Source organism: Fistularia commersonii, chromosome 20 (genome assembly GCF_037954325.1).
Source record: "Fistularia commersonii isolate RoL2024-O1a breed Wild chromosome 20, RoL_Fcom_v1.0, whole genome shotgun sequence".
Classification (NCBI taxonomy): domain Eukaryota; kingdom Metazoa; phylum Chordata; class Actinopteri; order Syngnathiformes; family Fistulariidae; genus Fistularia; species Fistularia commersonii.
Window position 1 is genome coordinate 6,660,520 of NC_141303.1, and position 21,457 is coordinate 6,681,976.

The 21,457-nt window shown below is 38.6% G+C and overlaps 1 protein-coding gene across 1 annotated transcript in view; it reads left to right on the plus strand.

Annotated features, from left to right (window-relative positions):
• The window catches only part of bmf2 (BCL2 modifying factor 2), a 36,885-nt gene extending 19,722 nt beyond the window's left edge, over positions 1–17,163 (plus strand). Inside the window, exon 4 of the mRNA XM_086167544.1 lies at positions 16,365–17,163. Coding sequence (XP_086023670.1) covers positions 16,365–16,472 — 108 coding nt within the window. The 3' untranslated portion in view covers positions 16,473–17,163. The remainder of the gene's footprint in view (positions 1–16,364) is intronic.
• The last annotated feature ends 4,294 nt before the right edge of the window (positions 17,164–21,457 follow it).

Consider the following 21,457-nt stretch of genomic DNA (forward strand, 5'->3'; position numbering starts at 1 on the left):
AGTAACTCCTTCCAGACACTTGAGCCCCCTGTCTTATATATTCCCAGGAGAACTTAAGTCATATTTCATATCCGCTTATTGTGCTAAATGAGGAGTCTGTCCACTTCATTTGCTTTTATATTCATAATAGACTTCTTAAGGCCAAAGTTAATGCAGAGACCTTAGAGTTTTTAGGGCACTCAAAGGAAATTATAAATGGCCTGAGTAATTGAAAAGAAAACACTGAGAGGGAGAAGACTTGTGTTTTATGGGAAGACATAATGACTGCTTGAGTTGTTTGCCCTTCACATCATATTACAGTATTAATAGACCTCCTCTGTTCCAGCTGGCAGTGATGAATAGACATACAGTAAGAAATAACAACCAAGAAGTCAATCAGTTTCAAAACAACCCCAAAGTTGAGTCATTATGGTAGAGGTAGGCAGACTGGAACACAGCTCTCTCGTATCTATAGATTTTTTTTCTTTAATGTAACTGATGGATCTCATTGTGGTTGTGGCTTCATGATATGAAGGGATCAGCCTCTGTCTGCTTGGGTTCATTCGTCCATGTGTTGGGATTTACACGAAACAACTTTCCAGAATGATTCATCGCATTCCTCAGAACAAATATGAAAAATCAACACATAGAATCCTGTACATACTCCAAGCTGGGAGCTCTCTCTGCAAAATTTTATTGTGCCTGCACAATGACAATTAAAAATCTTGAATCTTGAAGGTGACGTATTGCTTGTTATGATCTACTATAGGGATATGGTTTGTTTGTTGGCTCTGTTGCCGTCTGTGAGCATTTTTAAAATGTAAAAAGAAAGTTACAGTAGGACATCAGGCTGCCAAGGGATGTTGTCAAAGAGTTTTTGTGGTGCTGCTATATTTTTTTGTGGAACAAATATGACAAATGTGGCAAAGCTGCCAACAAATTAATCAAAATGTTACATTCATGTACATCAATGTTTTTATATTTACATGAGGACTATCCAATAGCTTCTGAGGAGCAGGAATCGGCAATGATGCCAGAGAATTTTTTTTTTGGTAAACACAACTTAATTTCAGCTCAATAAGCAAATTGTACAATGTGGATGGCTGATTTTCATGATGAACAAAAGATGAGCAAAAACATACGTTAAACTTGCCAAGAAATAAAAAAGATGTGTTTGATTGACTTCCAACAAGATTTGATAAGCAGCGTTATTACATATTTGTGAGCGCACACACTAGTCATGCTGTTAATCTGATTTGTTGTTGGTCTTGCCAGTTTTGTCCAGAGGAGATTTTGGTCAGCAGCCATTGTTAATGCCTCTTGGAAATCCAATTTGTCACATCTTGCCTGGCTGAAAACACTTAGATATGGAAACGCCATCTTTAGATTAACAAATAAAGCCTTTGGCTTTTTTTGGCACACATTTTTTTACAGGAATGCATGTTGAGTTTTGTTTTTTTTTATTAAAAATAAATATGTTTGATCATCCTGTGACAAGTTATCCCATCTTATTAAATCAAACTTCTTCTCCTTTTGGCTTTTCCCTTCAGGGATCGCCACAGCGAATCAACCCTTCTCCATCTAACCCTTATTCTCTGTATCCTCCTCTTATACCAACTAACTTCATAACTTATTAAATCAAACCCTTGACTGCAAATCTATTCGGTTTCATTGAAGAGTAAATGCCACAAGCACAACTTGAAACCGTAAAGGGCAACAGAAGGTTCAAAGTTCACACACACTGTTATGATTACAACTCAACGCTGATTTGGGGGCTTCATGTGTTTGTCTCCCCATCAGTTGCTGCTCTGCAGCTGGAAGAGAAGGGGACAGAGGCATTGTTTTATATGTTAACACAACTATCTCACTGCAGTAAAAATAGTTCCCCGCTCTATTCTCTAGATATAAAGCCAGCAGAAGCACAGCCAAAAACAATATTTGGATATGGCAGCAGATGTCCCCAAACAAGCTCAGTAGGACAGGCCTGCGAGGAGAACTTTTGCTATCGGCTGACTCTGGGGAGAAAGGAGACAAGGCTGGAAACATTGTGGTTTATTAAGACACTTGAAGGAGAGCATAATTGCCTGCTTGGATCTCAACTCAGGGCACTCAATGGGAGGCTCAGATTCATCGATGATGAAGAGCCTGTCCCTTTAAGTTAAGCCGGGGATAGTTCATTGACCACATTACACTTGGCTTTGCCAGTCGTCTCCGCTCGCAGTCGTGGTCTTTGATTTCAGAGACGAGAAGTCCCTTCCTTCCCTCAGCTTTGGTTTTTTTCATGCATTGTGTAATCTGCATAATGACATAGAAAATTATAGGAAATAAGAACAGAAAAAAAACACACCGGTACACAAATAGTTTGATAACTGTCATGTTTCCCAAACAAAAGCAGATACGTTCATATTTGTCTTTGCTTCTTCTGCTGTTTTGGCTATTATGAGCTATTTTCACTGGAAAACAAAGGGAGCCAAGTTGGACTAACCAACCTCAGATCAGATAAATCCCTTTCATATATATGGAAATGTGAAATTCAAATACCTTTTGTTTTGGCTAGGAGAAGCCCATCCCAGTGACAGCACAAAATAATGATGGATCTCTTCTCAAGTGTTGTCTGTTACATAGAAAATAAGTAGTATCCCATATTTCCTACATAGAGACAGGCAAGCCTATCACAGTTAATTGAAATTTTGCTTTTTTTAAATATATCAGCTGTAATCTGTTTATCGGCTGCAAATTCCCTCACTGCAATATTATGGCCCCTAAAACAGCATTTATGACAATCGCAAATCCCCGGAGTAACTTAGTCGATAACTTGGTTTATCACAAAATGAATGTAACCTTTGGTGTTTGTGTTATTACCCACTATAATTTGATGATATATTTTCTCCATATTTCAACTGCTAGTGACAACTGGGCTCTGTCAACAAATTAAGCATATATAGAAGTCTTTGGTTAGTGTAGGGTTTGTATTTTAGTTTAACATCACAATTACTTTTGAAATAAAAACATCAGTGGAGTTATCACTTCAAATTTCAAGAACTGAAAGCACGGACCATAATATATCTTTCTCGGAGTAATGGTATCATTTTAATTATATGTTTATTCAATTACAAGAGAGAAGTGTTTATTCCCAAGATGTCTTTTTTCCATCCTTTATATAATTGTGAATTTTTGTAAATGTTCATTTGGTTATCTGAGTTTCCTAAGTAACCGCCAAACTGTGGTGAATGATCAGGGGGTTTCAGTAACGTGGTAAAAATACTCAATAGGAAATACTTGACAATTTAATATTAAGTCTAGCACCCTAACACAGGGCTCAATGCCCTTTTTTTAATTTCATATCTGTACATAACTATTTTTAAAATGTAACATATTTATGCCATGTACTTGAAAATGCAACCTTAAGATATCAGTGAGTCTGTGAGATGGGAGGTAAACATTCTCTGAGGTTAGAGCATTTCAGAGTTCTGTTCTTTGTTCCATACTATGACCATCTTTCATTCGACTCTGCATGCAGCCTCAGTCTTAACACATCTGCTATGGCTCTTCAGCTGCATCTGCACACATGTTGGAAACCACAGAGCTGGCGCTGACTTTTTTTTTCTGTGTTTGTCTCTTTTATGCTCACCAAAGATTTTTTCCATTGGTAATCTGAGGAAAGCAGACGGGGGTATTTAGCTTTACTCACCCCAGCACTTTTTCCAACACAACTCTTTTCAGTGGTACATTAACCTTTGATATCAGATAAATGGATATCCTCTTCATCGATACGTCCTTCTTTTTTTTTTTTTAAACAAATGTCTCTTGTCACGTCTTTTCTCATGACTCTCATTGACATTTCAACATTGCTAAGATTTGAAATGCTGATTTTCCATCTCAGTCATCAGTATAGGCCAGCGCGAAACCTATTCCTCCTCTGGAGACCATCAGACAATGGCTCTCACATCAGTTTTTGCTCCCCCTCCTCAATTAGACTAACAAACTGTGACCTGGATCTGGCAGTCTGACATGGCAGCAATTTAAATCGACAAGCTTAGAAACACGAGTGTTACATGATCCTGTTTTATTCTGGTAAGCTTATAATGCCTCCAACACTTACACCAAACTGCAAAGACAACTTACATTGGAAGCCTTATCCCTAGATTTTAGTTCTTCTGATGGGCATGATGAGAATATTTGTGGTAACTCAACAATCATATCGTTGTTCGCTAATTTCCCATTACAACATGTCGTTTAATAATTCATAAACACGTCTGTTATCAGTCATGAAAAAGATTTCCCTGAACCCCAGCGGCAGATTAAAAAGATGGTGTTGTTGCTCTTTTGTGAGCAATTAAAAACACATGACTGACAGAGCCGGTTCCATAGCATTACTTTGCGTGACATCACCAATCATGGGGGTTATTTGGAGTTGTTGCCACGTGGAGTCAAAACCTGCTAAACCAGAAAGTAAGGCTTAATAAAGTGGGGCAATATTACCCCACGACAGGATCTTGACTGGGTGTAAGAATACCAACACAGATGGCTTCATTTCACCCAGTTTAATTACACAAAGTGTTAGAGCACAATGCGGCGTTGTTTCACTGCCGTGTCCAAGTGCCATCGGGAGAAAGGTAGAGGACTGAGAGGAAGGAAAAGAGGCGACAGGGCAACATTCATTGTCATCACACCAGCTTATTGTTCACACTCTTTCACATGCTCCCTCCTGCCTGATGCTTTTTATCATGCTGAGGCACGTGAGCTACAGCTGAGAGTTCCTTTCTCCATCTGAGGAAAAGGCCACTTGGCTGCTGCTGAGTGAAGGTAGGGAAGGAAACTCGCAGTAAAGGTCATGTGTTGGACTTCCCCTGATAAACTAGGCTGCCTTGCAAGAAATCTGAGCAGGGAGGAGAGCTGTAAAATATACTATATAAAATTGATATAGTTATAAAATAAATGAAATTGTGCAAAACAAAGCATAAAGAAAGCAGAAGAGAAACAAAGGGCAAGTGTTTGCAAGCGTATGTTTCGAATAGTGGCAGAAAAACTGAAAATATATTGGGGGGGGAAATGATAAATGGAAAATATAGCTATCTGTTTAATTTAAAATTCACATGCTCTGTATTCATGTCTTATTTCAAGCAGATGGGCATGTCCAGAGGGCATTTGCTAAAACCTTTTAACTCTAAAATCCCTAAAGTGGTTAATAAGAAATAATTCTTAAGCACATACAAATTATAGTGTTGCCACATTGTACTCTGTCAGACTGAATGAACATGTGTGGTTTAAATTCAAAACGTATTAAGCTCTCCATATGCGTCCTGCAAACTGAATATTTTCCTCCAAAACAAATGCATTTTCCCAAAGCACGAATAAAAACTAGGCCCATCGAGCAAGGGCCCAGGTATGCCAAACCACCTGGGGCTAACTAGCAGTTGTTACACTCTGTCCTATATTATTCTTGTTTTTGTTGTTTTGTCAAGGAAAATACGGTTACTGAATGCCTCCAATAATAACAGCTGTAGATTAAATTTATTTTTGGTATAAAACTGATACAATATGAGCTTTAGTTTTTGACCTTTTAGTATATCAATCATTCATATCAGGCGTTATTTTTCACAATATTTTTTGGTGTTCTCATCATAATTTCTCGCTCATTTTACGGAAATTTCTGGATTATTTTATGCCAATTCTTGCACATTTGCATAATGGCAGTTTTCCACAGTGTTGAAAACAATATGGAGAATTAACTGAAATGTAAAAAAATGAAAGGAATAGTGAGCTGCAAATTAATGAGATTGATATTGTCCGGAAAAAAACCTTCATGTACACTTCATGTATTGAAGACAGGATAAGTGATACTGGCTGAGGTTTGTTGTATTTGAAAGCTTGTGAAAACTGTCTGAACAGATCAAGGCACAATGTTTGCTCAAAGGCTCAATGTCTTCATGGTCGTTGTCTGGTGCGCTTTGTCGGCCCCTCCAAGGATTATTAGGATCTTTACAACATGAGGCAGCGATGCTTGTAAGAAATGCGGCTGTCATTTTCATCTGTTTTTGGCCAGAGGGGCCATCAAACTCCACTCAGAGCTCCAAATAGCTGCCCTCCTTGTCCCAGCCTGGTTAAGCACAACAAATTGATCAAGGGAATTATTAATAACCAATTTGTTTTCAGTTTTGGTGCATTTAATTAGTTCTGTTAAATTTTCCTCCGGATAACCAGCAAAAGCTCAAATTTTACAATATATGTTGACTAATATTTGATGCAAAATATAGAATTAAAAGTATATTTTGTGATTTTTTTCACTGAGAAAGTCTTATTTCAGCTTTCAAGAATCATGACCAATTACATTATTTTAAGGTTCAATAAACACAACTATAACTTTGCTGTTGTTATGATGCTCACAAGTCAGAGACATTTATTGCAAGTTACCGTACAAGCTGAAAATGGGCCAATGACCAGCCCCGATGTTGACAGTCATACTGCACATCAAGGGCTCTGGTTTGTTTCAGAGGAGACTCAGCAGTTTGGCAGACCTCCAGAGGAAACAACATCTGGATTGTTGCTGTTAATGGGCTTCGCTAAATGTTAAAAAGCACAGAGTGTGCTGGACTATGTCTCCCTGAAAACTAAATCTCACTCCAGTAGACATGAACTATGTTGACAGTGCTGGGATATCAAATAGAGTCTGCAATTAATGGTTTGAAATCATATTTGGAAACTAGTTTGACTCAAAAAAGTAAATAAAAACAATGCAGTTAGTTTTCTTCACACTTTTTAATTAGATTCTACTAGGAATGTCCCCTGTGAATATGTTACATTCTGTAAAGAGCCCTGATGTGAACACACTTACTGCGTATATTATAAATAGCGTTCCTCAAGCTGTTAGTGTGAGGGCTGAATGGCTATGACTTCATTTCTGTCATTATTCACTCTTTTCACATTTTAGTTTTGCGTTACGTTGTATTTCAAGAGTACAGTTTTTGAACAGGAAAGCACAAAATCAAAGATAATGGAAGAAAAACTGAAAAAAAAAAAAATGAACCCTTTGGTCATAGGAACCAGGTTCACAGTGAATTTGCTTCCTCGCTTAAAGAAACAGGCACATATTTCCATGTGATAATTGTTAAAATGTGACATTTCTGAGTATTGGTTGGATGGACAAACTTGTCTCTTTAGTGTCCTAATGTATTGTTGCGAGTCGAATGTTGAATGTTGGGGTTTATGTTGATGCTTGTCTTCTGTGTGATTTTGGGGTTGCTGGGAATTTTGTGGGTGTGGTTTGGGGTGCGAGGATTTCTGTTTTGTTTTTTTTGTTTTTTTACCTAGAATTGAACGGGAACAGTGAGTTGTATTGCAGGCTTGTGTGGCGTGGCTGTGGCCAACAACAGCTATTGCTCATTAAATGGACGTTTTACCGTCAACCTGGTGTTTTTCCTGACTAAAACGCTACAGTATGGCGCTCTCAAAACTTGTTGGACAGATTCTGTGGCAAAAGACAAGGGTCTGGGAACATGGAGGTGCTAAGATTAATTTTGAAGTTTACACTCCATCTTTGCCCTTATTTGCTTTTCATGGTATCATTTGCCTTTTTGCTCAGTAAATTTAGGGAATCTTGACAAACTGATCATTTGTATGCTCGGCAGAGTAAGAAATCTGCTGAGCTCAAGTTTCACTTCACTTTTCAGATTTATCTGCCCCCCCCTCAAAATTATTTGCACGAGACGTTTTTGACTCCTGTTAGTTGTGGATACCGTACTGTTGAAGCTGTTGACACTTGTGCCTCATAGCAAGAAGATTCCCTGTTTAAATAAATGAATCAACTGTTTGGAGTTTGAATGTACCGGTACTTCTCATACCTTTGTCACTGTACCTTTTGCAAGGTCTGAACACTGTCTTGTGAAACACTAGATTCATTTTATTTCAGTATTGCTGTTGACTTGCATTTCCATCTGGAACTGAATCACGCTAATATTTAGAAATATGTATGTGACAGAATTCCACGCAAATCTCAACAGATCTGTTGTTCTCACAGATACTGATGTTTATCTGTGTTAGTATGGTATGACTAAATCTTTCATGGGGAGACAAATAGCAGGCTTTTACCATGGTATACTTTCCCACAGTTTGATTGGCATACATGGAAACCTCATGTCAGGCATTGGCTGCTGTTGATAATGTTGTGGTTTCAGACATTATCATCCCAACGGGCACTTGCAGATTAGACGAAAATAAACCCACATGCACATGCATTGCACATGCAGCGCACATGTTGCTGAACAAATCGGTCAGTTTCTCGTACAGGGAGACAACAAACCTACTCATACAGAGAGTAGTTCTACTAACAATATAGATACTTCTGGTTACAGTGAAGCCTTTGTTTTTCCTGGTTGTTTATGGAGTTATTTATGTCGAGTTGGTAAATGCCTCCTGTGGTGGATGTACATCATTACAATGTAGAAATATTAGAGAAGAATGTGTTGATAACAGAAAGTTTTGCTTAACATATCGTGACGTTAATTGAAATGATGAATTTGCTTAAGATCGTTTTTACGTTCATGGCTTCGAGGCTTGGTGAATATGAATGAGGTGTTAAATGTCACCCACAGTCATCGCAGCTATGACACAATGCCAAAAGAAATAATATGCAAAAGCTTTTTTTTTCCTCTCAAACAGTTATGGAGGGTTAAGTAACCATACATGGCCACAAAATGTTTTTCAACTCTTTTTTTTTTTTTTTTTTATGTATGGTATGTGCTGATACGTTCCAAAGGTTGGTCTTTTTGTTCAAAGGATTTCCCAAAACTGCACCGCAATTATAACTGCATCCAGCGTCTGGATCTTTTTGCACTTCTCCTGCATGCAGCCGTCTGACTTAAAGGGCTGGGCTTAAATGTGGAGATGAATCATTAACTAGCTCATAAATTCGTCTCCCTACAGTTATACAGATGGGGGCGGGGATGTGGGGGTAGAGTTAAAGTTAAAGAACTAACACCAAATGCTTATGCTCGATCAAGACATCTGAGTTTCTGATTGACTCATAATTTATTTTGCAAATTAATTTCACATGCGAGTTCAATTTTACGGACATCTTTGGTTTTTGCATCTAAGGTTCACAGGCTGCTACAATAAAAGTTTTTTTGTTTTTTTTTTGAGATCTCAAACTTTCCCAAGTCATGAATTCTTGTGTCAAAATTTAAACATCTTTCCTTTGATGTGACTTATCTGAAAGGTTGACTTAAATGGATCTAATTTGAGTGTTTTTATTTCAAATATAAATAATTAAACAGTCAAGTTTCCCTTCAGTGAGTTGGCCTTGAAAAACTGCTATGACTGTCACAAAATTGAGTGATGGGGAGGTTGAGCATTTGGCACAGGTTTAATTTCGTGTGGAGGTTGCTCAGCAGTGCAGAGGAAAACAGCCTTTGGCTCTGCAGACACACAAAAGGCCAAAAGGGGAGCTGAGCAAAGCACACACAAACATGAGTAATGACATCCAGCTGCTGGCACACACACACACACACACACACGCACACACATGCACACACACACTCAACCTTAGACAAACACGCACACATTCTTTTAGTGAAACAATGCGATTCAGTAGCCTGTAGGTGCATGAAACAACATTGACAAGCTTTAGGGTTTTATTTTAGTCTCTTATTGCTATGTGACAGCAGATTGTCATGTTCCAAACAAAACCCATTCCTATTTCGCACACACACATTTGCTGCATGTTTGCTAATGCAAATTTAATTGCTTTCCACATCTGGGTGAATGCTGTGCTCCCAGAGGTTTTTGTTGTGGGGTTGTGAGACTCTCGCAACACTGCATTTTGAAGACACATGCTGTAGAAACAAGACCTGCGAAGTATGGTTTACCATATGAGATGTTACAACTATAATTTCCTCATAAAATGAAGTCAGTTGATGATGAAGTCAGTTAACTGATGACAATATTCAGACTTACAACCAACACATGACAGTGCATTGTGTTTGTTGACAGAGCCCAATTAGCCCCAACCTGACATCTTATGTTTTAAGAAAACACAATATTTTACAATCTAATTGTTATCTTGGCTATGATTTTATAATGTTACCGAGCCACTGTTCATATCTGCTTATAAACTGTAGTCACTTTTGTAGTCACCATTTCCCACCCTCACATCAGTATTTCAACAACTCGACTGCAGTATCTATTATTATTACTTAACTGTTCTTTTGCTGACCTGTGTTAAAGCGTAATAATTTTCAGTTACCAAATGAAAATAAAGGCAGTCAGTATGAACAGTGCAGGATTTTGTTTAGAATATACAGTCATCTTAATGAACCCAATGTAAAATATAGGAATCATGTGGGAGCGGTTGCCAAATTCTGCAGAGCTATGGTGCGAAATATGTAAACAAACTACAGAACTGTGTACATGATTCACCTCTGAAAGCCACTTTAACTCTGACATTGCAGCTTCAATTGTGGCAGGTTATAATTTCACCATCAGCTGAGGGGAACATGTTGGATTCAGGCCATTGCCCACGCCCGCCCTAGGTCCCAGTGGCAATTTTTATTTAAAAAAAAAGGAAAAGAAGAAGAAGAAAAAAAAGAACAGAGAACAAAAAAAAAAAAAGCTGAGCATTAGGCAAAGAGACACTGTAACATGAGATCACCCAGGAGGGGGGCCTGTGGAGGGACGGGAGGGGGAGGGGGGAAGATTGAGGCAACTCAGAAAACAAATCTTTCTCATGTTGCCAGGGTGTGTTAAAGAGAGAGGGATGGATTAGTGCACGGAGGAGGTGGGGCGTCTTGACAGATGACTACACACATGTAGAGAGAGAAACAAAGGGGGATGATTTACCAGGGAAGAGGAGCCAAAAGAAGATAAGATATTACAGAAATGAAAACCTTCTGAGCCGGAAGAAACACAATAGTCGATGTAATTTGTAATAGTAAGAGATATGGATATCCGCCGTGATCAAAAAAGATATTTAATGTTAGGAGAACTTAAAAAACAGTAATCTACAACCAAAAACATTTGATTGTAAAGCAAACACGAGTCAGCCTTTTTGTCACCTTGAGCTCATTTTCAGGTTATGGGGAAACCAAGCAAATTCAACACAACAGAACCAAAAAGGCTACAATGATGAAATACACCATTGATAATGGACTTAAATAATACCTCCGGGCAAATGTTGTTTGTTGCAGCAAATTTCAAGATTGATTGACCCTGCAAAGCACGTGTTTAACGTTAACATTTCTGTTGACAGGACTGTCTTTGTACTTTAAGCACAGAACTGGCAATATCAATTCCTGTTTAGTTAGATGAGACTGACTTATATTCACTGGTATTCAGTCATTCAAATGACAGAATGACTCTTATTAGAACATCAAAAGAACCATCCACCCGAGTCCTTAAACCTAACTCTCTTAACCCCTTGCAGATTGAAGTCATTTTAAAATACCGTACACGAGTTGAAAGCTGATTGTAAACCTACCTTGACTGTTAAAATTCCGACAGGGTTAACCTTCTGTGATGATCAAGGTTGTTGCTTTTTTAAAAGCCGGTCTTGTTTTACATTTGTAAAATTTGCAACGTGAGGTTGGAGTCAAGTGAAAATCAATCTAATTTAAAAAGGAAAATTAATGATGAAAAAAGTAAATAAATAGAGAAATGAACAGCAACTTTCCACAGCAAATTCTGATGTTCTCTTCACCCCTGGCTCACAAACTGACTGTCACTGTAAGTCATCCCATTTCCTCTCCTCTGGTAATAATCGCTGAGGTCACCGGAGGACATTTGTCGCTTGCGGGTCGACCTGACACTGCAAGCGATTGTCATGTGATCAATTCTTATAAATATGTCACCTATAGCTTCTTTTTTGCAAAGATTGTTAAGATTATAAAAATTGTTCGGCATGCCTGCACACAAACAAAACCACCAAAACAAAGGGGGTATCCTGTTTTCCCGGAGCCCTTTCCTTCCATAATAGCTAAGCATGGCAGAGAGGTTGTTATCGCTCTTATCACAGCCTGCTTTATACTGGTCTGAGAGGCAAGGAAACATCCCTTATTGTTTTCTCACTGGCTTCCTTTCAGACTAGGGCCTAAGTGGCTCGAAGGGCCTTGACTGGCTGGTATCACTGTCTCCACCTTCACTAACCACCTTTCTGAGACACCGTATCCTTCGGCTATCTTCAGTCTGCTCGACGACAAGGGGTGTATCCCGCATGCAGTGATACACAGTCAAAACACAATCTCATTTAGTTCCACTCTCCTCCCTGTATACATGCAACAACATCTGCTGTGATTGCAAAACCTCTAAACACTTAATGACCAGTGTATCAAAGTTGTGTCGACAATGTTTCAGATGCTATGAGTAAAAACGTGAATTGACATGCCCCCCCGTGTCCATGCACCGCATATCTTTGCAGGAATCCCACGCATCTATATATGCTGCACATTGCTTACCCTCGGCTCGGGTTTTTGTGTCGTAAACACAGAAACGTGCATGCGCAAAACACATTCATCCAGCAGTTACACCCATATCTGTGTCACTCCCTCGAGTGTGCCACCTCACATATCCACTCACCGATCGTTTGGTATGTAAAAGGATCACAGGCTCATAACAAGCAGCTTTAGCAGCTGCTGCTCTGCTCATGTGCACACTCCTGGCATGCCTCACTCCTTAAGTAAACCCATGCTACAGGTATTCACGGCATGCAATCTGGCCCAAGCTCAGGGCATTGTGCACTTGTGCAGGGGTCAGGCAAACCCCAGGCAAGGCCAAAAGGTTCACAGTTTGAACAGCAAGGTCATACTGTATCTCAGTTGCAGGGCAAGCTGGATAGAAGGTTGGGGTGGGGCTGGTGATATAGATTCATTACACCCCTTCACCTCTGCCAAAATGAAAATATATCTGTGGACTGACCTGACTCAGGAAATTCTGTTCCACTAAACTTATAAGCTCATACATAATGAGCACAATTACCCTCATTCATGATGTGACACAAAGCCCGACATATAGTCAGTTCCACAAAGAAGTCAACATTTATCAATATGGATGTGAGTAGAGGCTATATTCAAAAGTCTGATCTTGTATGTTCAAGTTTTTAACTGTTTATCGATCTGTGCTGAAGATAGATAAACTCGTACTTGGTGGCAGAACTTGTAGAGGGATGAAATTTGTGACCGGTATCTTAGAAACATCTTATTTATTATTCAAAAATGATTGACTTGGGGAAGCAGAAAAAAAAGGAAAGGCTGACACATACGTCTCTAATTTATGACTGCCAAACATTTGTTTCTGAGTTTGTCTGACCACTTTTTTCACCTGAATATAGAGTATTGCGATAAAGGTAATTAATATTAAATGGGCCCCAGTTTTCTGATCAATATGAATTTATGAAACAGTTGTTTTTGATGATGTTCATTGGATAGAATTTGGCACTCAAAGTAAGGCCTTAGTTTGTCAGTTTATTATAAGATTAAGAAATATCAACAAAAGAGCATGCTTGTATGACCCACTCTAAGATTCCAGAAGCCCTGGCGCTGCTTTAACTCCCTGAATAATCTAATTATGATTTACAACAACTCAAATTCCAAACTTAATTTTTCTGACGTCACAAAACTCTCAGAGTAAGACATATGCCTTTTGGTGTCTGAACATGGCCTAATTTCTAAGATAAGCAAAATAACTGAAGAGAGAAAAAACTTGGACTTGATAACACAGTTTATTAAAATGTCTAGGCTGCTTTGCATTTTATTCCAATATGTTCTGCTTGATATTATGCATCCATGAAGTTCCTAAATCAAATAACTTAATTCTTTTGGGTGGATATAACCACCCGTCCGTAAAAAATGCACAATGGCAAGGAGTGAACGCCCACACATGCAGACTTTGTCCAAATAAACTTTTGTAATTATAGCACTGCAATTTAACAGTGCAAACATTATTTTAATCTTATCACCTGTAAATGCAAACAGAGGACCTGCCAGCTCACTTACAGTAGGAGTCAAGGTCACAGTGTTGGCTCGTGAATGCAACGCATGGTAAAAGATGTGCACCTGTCACCCTGACTGTCAGGACCAACTGTTGAGGACTGGCAGTCGTGGGAAAATTAAAGTGCTGCAATGTGTTGTTTTGTTGGTCTGTCTCAGCTGAGGGAAGAGATTATTTGCCAGCTGATAGACAAGAGCTAAATATACAGTTGGCTGAAGCCAAATGTGACATTGCACTGTGCATCAGTGATTAGGAGATTTAGATATTGATCTCAAGGCTACTTCGACACACATTTCACACTTACTGTCTTTCGATCTTGTTAAATAGTTTAAGAGAGTTGCTTAATGTTTCTTGACAAGCATCCATAACAGGAAGGCTGGATTGAGGGGTTCTCAAGGCCTTAGATAGGTGAGACTTGAGTTGTGATATAAAGGCAATTATACAAAATGAAACATTAACAGGATAAAAATGACTCCACTTAAAATATATAGCAGGACATCCTACAGGGATACTTGCCTGATGACCGATGATAACTGTTCATTGAACCTCTCTGCCCATAGTTAATAACATCAAAACAAAACAGTTTTAGAAGAAGGTATTTAACATGGACTGCAGCCATAGTGTGATACGTTGCAGCCGTTTCATGACATTTGCACATAATTTTAGAAAGTTTCTTATAGTTCCATACCCTATCAATCAATTTCATACCAGACTCATTGGACAATGACGCTCGGTACTTCCTCACGGGAAGTCAATTTATTTATTTATTTTTTCTTTTTTATTTAAAAAAAAAAAGATAAATACATGATGTATTCATTTTTGGAACTCCATTTTGTATTAGTATTATCCGGGTACTTGGTCATTAATTCAGAAATTTGATATTGTAATAAGATGTTAATGTGTAAAATGGAATAGAGTGTGATTTTGTTTTTCTTTTGGGAATAAAAGTGATTGAAAAGTGCTAAATTGCACTTACTGTGGTGCACTTTAAGGTTTTTTTTTTAGTTTCCTGATATTAAAATATCATTAAGAACTCACAAACATCGAATTAAATCCGGTTAAAGTTTAATATTAGTTGCAAATTGACAGTCAAATGTTTGGTATATGTAAACATATCAAGTCAACTCTAGAAAATGAACACTCAATCTGTGGTACTAAGTAGTAGCAACAAGTTATCAAAAACAATAAATAGTGAAAAATTATTCATTATCATTCGAGCTTTTCAATCATTAGCAAATAACTGTAAAATATCTGGGTGGCTGGACATGACAATACTCATAAGGGATGTATATACAATGCAGACCATCTAAGAGTTTTGGGGAAGAATTGCTTTGCGAGTTTACTGGACAAATCTCTCACTTCCGAGTGGCTTCAGAATTTCTTGAAAGTATTTGCTAATTGGAGGAGGGCTTTTCCAAAACGAAGCATGAGAGAAAAGGAGTGAGGTGCTGCCAGTAAAAAAAAAAAGGCAAGCCATGAAAACTCTAAAATATCGTTCTTGGAAAGATTCAAAATCTCCAATCCAAGCACCTAGATGGGCTCCAACAGCCTGTTGTAAACTACACACACCGAGGCAAAGCACAGGTCATCTCAGGATACACATAAAGTAAATCTATTGCGACAGTCTCTTTTCAGAAAATATTTCACAGAACCCAACCTGATTTGCTTCATTATGTCTAAGTCTCAGGAAAGTTTAAGCATACATAAAAGAATGAACCATGTTTCCAAGAAGCTCGATAGAATGTAGAACGTTTTTATCCTTGAGAAGCAAGGTCTTCCACCACCTACAGTCTTTGCATTCAGTTCCTCTACACACTGGAACAATATGCCAGAATCAGTCTCTGTCAGGCACCTTTCCAGCCTGTGTTGTTTCCTAAAAGATGTAATGTGAGTTGAGAACAGGAAAGCAGAAACAAATAAAAATGTTTTATTGGGGTTTATTCTCTGTTGGTGATCAGTGATGTAAGCCTTTGTTAGATGCAGCTCTTGGGCTCTGGCGCAAAAAAACGATAATTACAAAATAAAAATGGAGTAAAAGGAATTTATGTCCCCTCAAATGTGTCGCCCTGCGACAGGAGCCGTGTGAGAACACCTTACCGGTCGTTCTTGTCAACACAAATTTGAACATGACAGTGACACAAAAGCTGAGTTATCACACCCTGACACCTGATGCTTGTTTGATGAAATAAAGCAATGCAGACAAATACTTTTGTGCAAACATAAAAACATGCACACTTGATAAAACATGTCATTATCTGGTAATAACATGGCATCCACAAATGTTATTCTCATGTTGGTGCACAAACAGAGCCTATTCACACAAAACAGAGAGTGATGTTTGAGTGTACATTTCAGCTTTTCTTGAATGGCAGAAATCTCCTCTCTCCCTCTCTTTCTCTCTAATTCTGCAGGCCTCTCACTCACCAGGTTTCCTGAGGAAAACAAAAAAATGCAGCAGCCATAGCGACAGAGAGCAAAGGAAGACCTGGCCCGGGCCTGTCACCTTTGGAGCATCCTGATTGGTTGAGGCCTGCTGTGTGAGCTTTGTTGCCGTGTGGACAGCGAGGCAGGCAGTTCTGCGAGGGTTGCCGTGGACGCAGAGCTATCTCAGCAGTCCTGTCAGGGGGGATTTACACCACAAGCTCATAGATGATTTTTCCTCAACTGGCACATGTTGTGGCTGGAGAAAAAAAGGGAAGCGACGTGTGACAGACAAAATAATTTCAACGATGAGGATAATTAATCTGAATATCCCCAAAGATATTCATTGACAAAAGCAAAAAAACAATAATTGCATGAAAAAATGTCAGCAAATATACAGTTAAATTCCCTAAATGCTGCAGTTTATTCTAGAAGAAGAGATAAACTTCAGCTGTCTTTGCAGTTCTGCCATAAATATTTTTGGATATCTCGTCCAATCAGAAGTCTGTGCTTGGCATTTCACAGCTATATCTTTTGTAAACACGTTTGAATTTTTTTTTTTAGATGCATAATCACCCTATGTAAAATGTGCAATTCAAAAAAAATTGAATACTTTCTTGTCAGTAATTTCAATACCCTTGAAATGACAACCCAAATTACAATTTTACTAATTCTTGACAAAAATCTTATTGTAGCAAGAGGACTTGATTTTCTTTCGTTGAAGATGTTTCAGCTTTCATACAAGGGGCGTCTTTAGTTGTAATGGACTGTGGGGAGTTTCCAAATATGGTATGTATCCATACGTATATATGATTGAGCCTTTATATATCATATGTATACATGAGATATGTATGCATATTCAGAAACTCCCCACAGTCCGTTAGAAGTAAGGAAGCCTCTCGGAGAAGAAGTGAAACATCTGAAATCAAGTCCAGTTGCTACAATAAGAAGATTTTTACAACAATTGACCATTACCTGGATGACTGAGAACCCCCACAGGTATTAAACAATTTGACTAGTTTGAGAAATAAAATCAACAATAGTATTTGTCAAATACGAACTTGACTAGTTTTAGAAATGACTGTAAATATAACTTTTTGTGAGCAAATGATTTCAACATTGATTAGAGTCACACTGATGACTGCTCTCCATTTTACAAAATGTTATTCTTCCAAAATGGACCAAACCATTTCAAAAGTGGATTCAATAACTTGGAGTCAATGGTGGGAAAACCACTGATGTAGTCTTTGTGCACCAAATCCTTCCAGGCATCTCTCACCTCTCGGTGAAATCTCTGTTGCCCCTCCAGACAGTTAGTTCCTTTGCTGGTAACAAGACAGGGATTCTATCTTATTGACTGGGAAAATCAACTCACCCTCAATGCTCGCTGGGATCTGTGAACTGGTTGTTTTGTAAAAGCTACTGGAAAGTAGTCGGACAAGCATTATATTTTGTTTTGCTGATTTTTCCATTCAAAAATTCAGCGAGTGCTTTAATTATTTTTTCAGCAGTCACTGGGCATAATTTGCAAGTCTCTATCAAAAACCTGAGTGAGTTCATTTTACACAGGGGGTGCAGATGAACGATGTCATAGATTAGCTAACTTGCTTTGCAATTGATTCAACCTGAATCAGGTTTGAGCCAAAACATTTGATTCTGTTCTCAGTTTTTTTATTCTACTGGTGACAGATTTAGTCAATCACAAATTCAATTTATCGTGTGCTTGGTCTTCTTAAATGAATCACACCAAGTGTCTAAGGTGTTTGCAGAGCTGGCAAAAAATTGACTTTGATATGATATGATAAATAATAGTTATTATAATAACAGTAGAGGCAGGTGAGGCCGGGCCTCACCTGGCAACATGGAAAGAAAAAAAATGTAAAATGAAAAAATAAATTGAATGGTTCTATTTATTCAATGATTTGTACAATAAAGTTATTTCCACCTAACTTCAAAATTTTTAGTCAGTTTTTTTTTTCAAAGAATAAATTAAATTTAGCGTTTAACTACGAAGAAGAGCCGCGCGGTGACGTGAGTCCGCTATGGATTGCGCAATAACTGCGCTGCCATGCTATGCGGCTGAGACCGTATTGCTGTCTCTGTGGATGTCACTATTAAAATTTTCAAACACTTTAAGCACTAATATATGAACTAAATTTCAATACTTTAGCTGATGTGTATATTTTTTTCGTTAACAACTGTAACGTGTTTCTCGTGCCGAGCGATCGTAAAGCGGCAGCGAAGACAGACTAAGTGAGGCACGCAGTGACGGGGCCTCATGGTAGGGGGCACTGGTGAGCCCAGGGAGCCTTTTTACTTCTCGGCTAAAGAATGATAGAGTCGCAATAGGAAGCAACTGTAAACAGTTAGCTAGTGAAGTGCAGCCATCCAGTCATTTTTCACTCGTGCTTGGCTTCATTTCCAAAATGGAGGATTACATAGCTGAACTGAAAGAATTTTCTAAACTGGACTTTCAGTCGAAGCAGGAGACAATAAGTAAGGGAAGACCGACGCCGGCGCTAACGGATTAGCTTCAGACTAGGAGACGGAAAACGCGGTCTTTTCAAACGGAGTGGTAAGCACGAAAAGGCTGGCTGTGTGGATGTCCAGTAAGAGAGCGCCTTTTCTGGTTTTCCCACATTCCTTTCTCAACTTCTGACAAGTTCTGGAGCCAAATGGGATATTCTGACCTGAAGAATCTGCAAAGAAGCCAAAACATGAGCGGTCGGCCACTCACATTCAAAGTCAAATCGCGCTAAAAGCATTCGGGATGTCCAGGATAGATTTGGATTTTAATGAACAGCAACGACTCATCAGTAGCATCCACAATGCTAAGCTAAAGGAAAACCACTCAGCAGCGCATGAACTTCATTTACAAGTAAAGGTAAGAGGTAATAAAGTTTTTTTTAATGTGCTTTTTCTATGTTACAGTTTGTATATGTAAAGAATGCTGATATGATATTTTAAACAAAACACGTCAACTGCTGCCAATAAAATGTTGAATAAGCTACTCCGTAGGGTTCATATGTTTGTAAAGCTGACTGATGACGTCAGTGCCTCACCAGCCATGAACCTCACCGCATGTCACTGTTATGCCAGTAGTGTTCTCTTAAATGTGGTTGAATACAAAAGGACTGAACTATTTGTCATTCAATTACAGTAAAAAAATCATAAAATTGCTGACAGTAACATCTGTGGATTACATTGGGTCACAAGGCCATGATTTCTGGAACGAGATGTTGCCATTCAATTTTTTTTCAGACAAACTCTTTTTAGTTTCAAAAGCACTTGACAGAAAGGCAAAGATCTCTGTGGCCAATACCTTCAAAAACTCTGCAATCCATGTTGCTATCTCTTCAGACGCTTTATTTTTTGCCTTTTTTTAGTTTTTCTGTTTTTTTAATTTTAAGTTTATCTCTGGCTTATTTTCCACCAACTCCTCAGGCAAATGTGCTGGCCAATGCCCCACTATGGTCAACAGCTACTTGCTGACTGTGTCTTTTTGGTGCAGGACAAGTTGTGTAAAATTAATTTCAAGAATATTTAATTACCCTGCCATCCAACACTCCTTCCATTACATGTTTATATATCCAAAAAAGTTGCAAGTACAAAGTGTTGACGTAAAATTATGTCAAACAAAAATCTGTATTTTATAGCTCTCCCTTGTTTTTTGTCCAGTAGCTATCTATCTAATTTTGCATACCCGACAGTCCTGGTGAGGGTCACAGAGTGCTTTTGAACCTATTCCAGCATGCACTGTGTCATCAGTTATTGCAGTAGTGTCTTTTACTCTTCCGCTACTCTAAAGTTCAGGTAAAAAATGGTACAGGCGTGAATCTGGTTTCAGTGCCATTGTTAGTCATCCCTCATTTGTTATTGCCCTGTGGCCGGGTGTTGATAGACACGGTTAGAATACAGTGAATTATTACTGACAGTTGTTTCCTGTGTAGGAAGGAGCCATACAATGAGTACTCTGATTCTGTTGTTCCCAGACTGGGTCCAGCTTGCTGGGATGACTTCCCATGACTGTTATGACTCATTTTGTCTGAATCTCAGCTCCACAGTACATTGATCTTGACCCTACGCGTCTCTGACAGACGACAGAGTGGGGACAGAGTGTGGCGATAAATCACAATGCTGTCTCTACGCTTTTTGTTATCGTGCGGTGCATTTCTATTCAAAAGTTGTTGGAGCGAAATAAAAGAACACTCATTCGCGTAAATGCAATTTCCTACATTAATTTAAGAAATTAAACTCACTTTAACAGTGTAAGGAAGCATAGCACAATGGTGAATGTTCTCCATTTTATTGAGCGCTTTCAACACCTTGTGGTTTCAAAGCACTTTACCGCGGATTACATTCACACGTGCACTCACACACCGATGGCGCTAACCTGACCACAGGGAGCAAACTGGGGTCGGGGGAGTTCAGTGTCATGCCCAAGGACACGTGCAGGCAGACAGGGTATGGAACCGCCAACCTTTTGTTTGGAATTTTATAGGGCAATTAATCGTTCTGAACAGGTGTCTTGTGTTTTGTTGTTTTTTTAATTAAGCCAAAAAGAGTGCACTTGTTAGTTGAGCATGTGTTGTCGTTTAGTTCCGCTGCAGGTAGTGTTGTTTAGGATTGGTGTTTGCTGTCTCAAATGAATTTCAATATGGCCTGATGATTTATTTAGTGTATGTTATTGAAAAGAGGCTGAGTTCGGTGACAGCCGAATCTTTCTCTCAATCTTGCAAACATAAGAAGATTTTTGGTCTCTGCATATTGAAGGCTTCTTGGTTTTTGATCTATGTTTTAGTCAATATAATTTCTTAGTTTCCAAGGAGCTTTGAGTTCAAGATGGACAAGAAACATGGGGGGTTTGCAGAACCTAATTTGATATGCTGAGTTTTTCTTTCAAGTTATCTTTCAGTTGTGAGTATTGATTGGCTCCATATGCCCCCCCACAACCCTGCGTACAGGATTAGCTGTGTAATGTATAAATGAATAAATGAATTAATAAATCACATACATCCTTTTAATATGTTAACCTGGGCTTTGCTGATTCAACACCACAAATGGTGAGGTTAATGGATCTCTG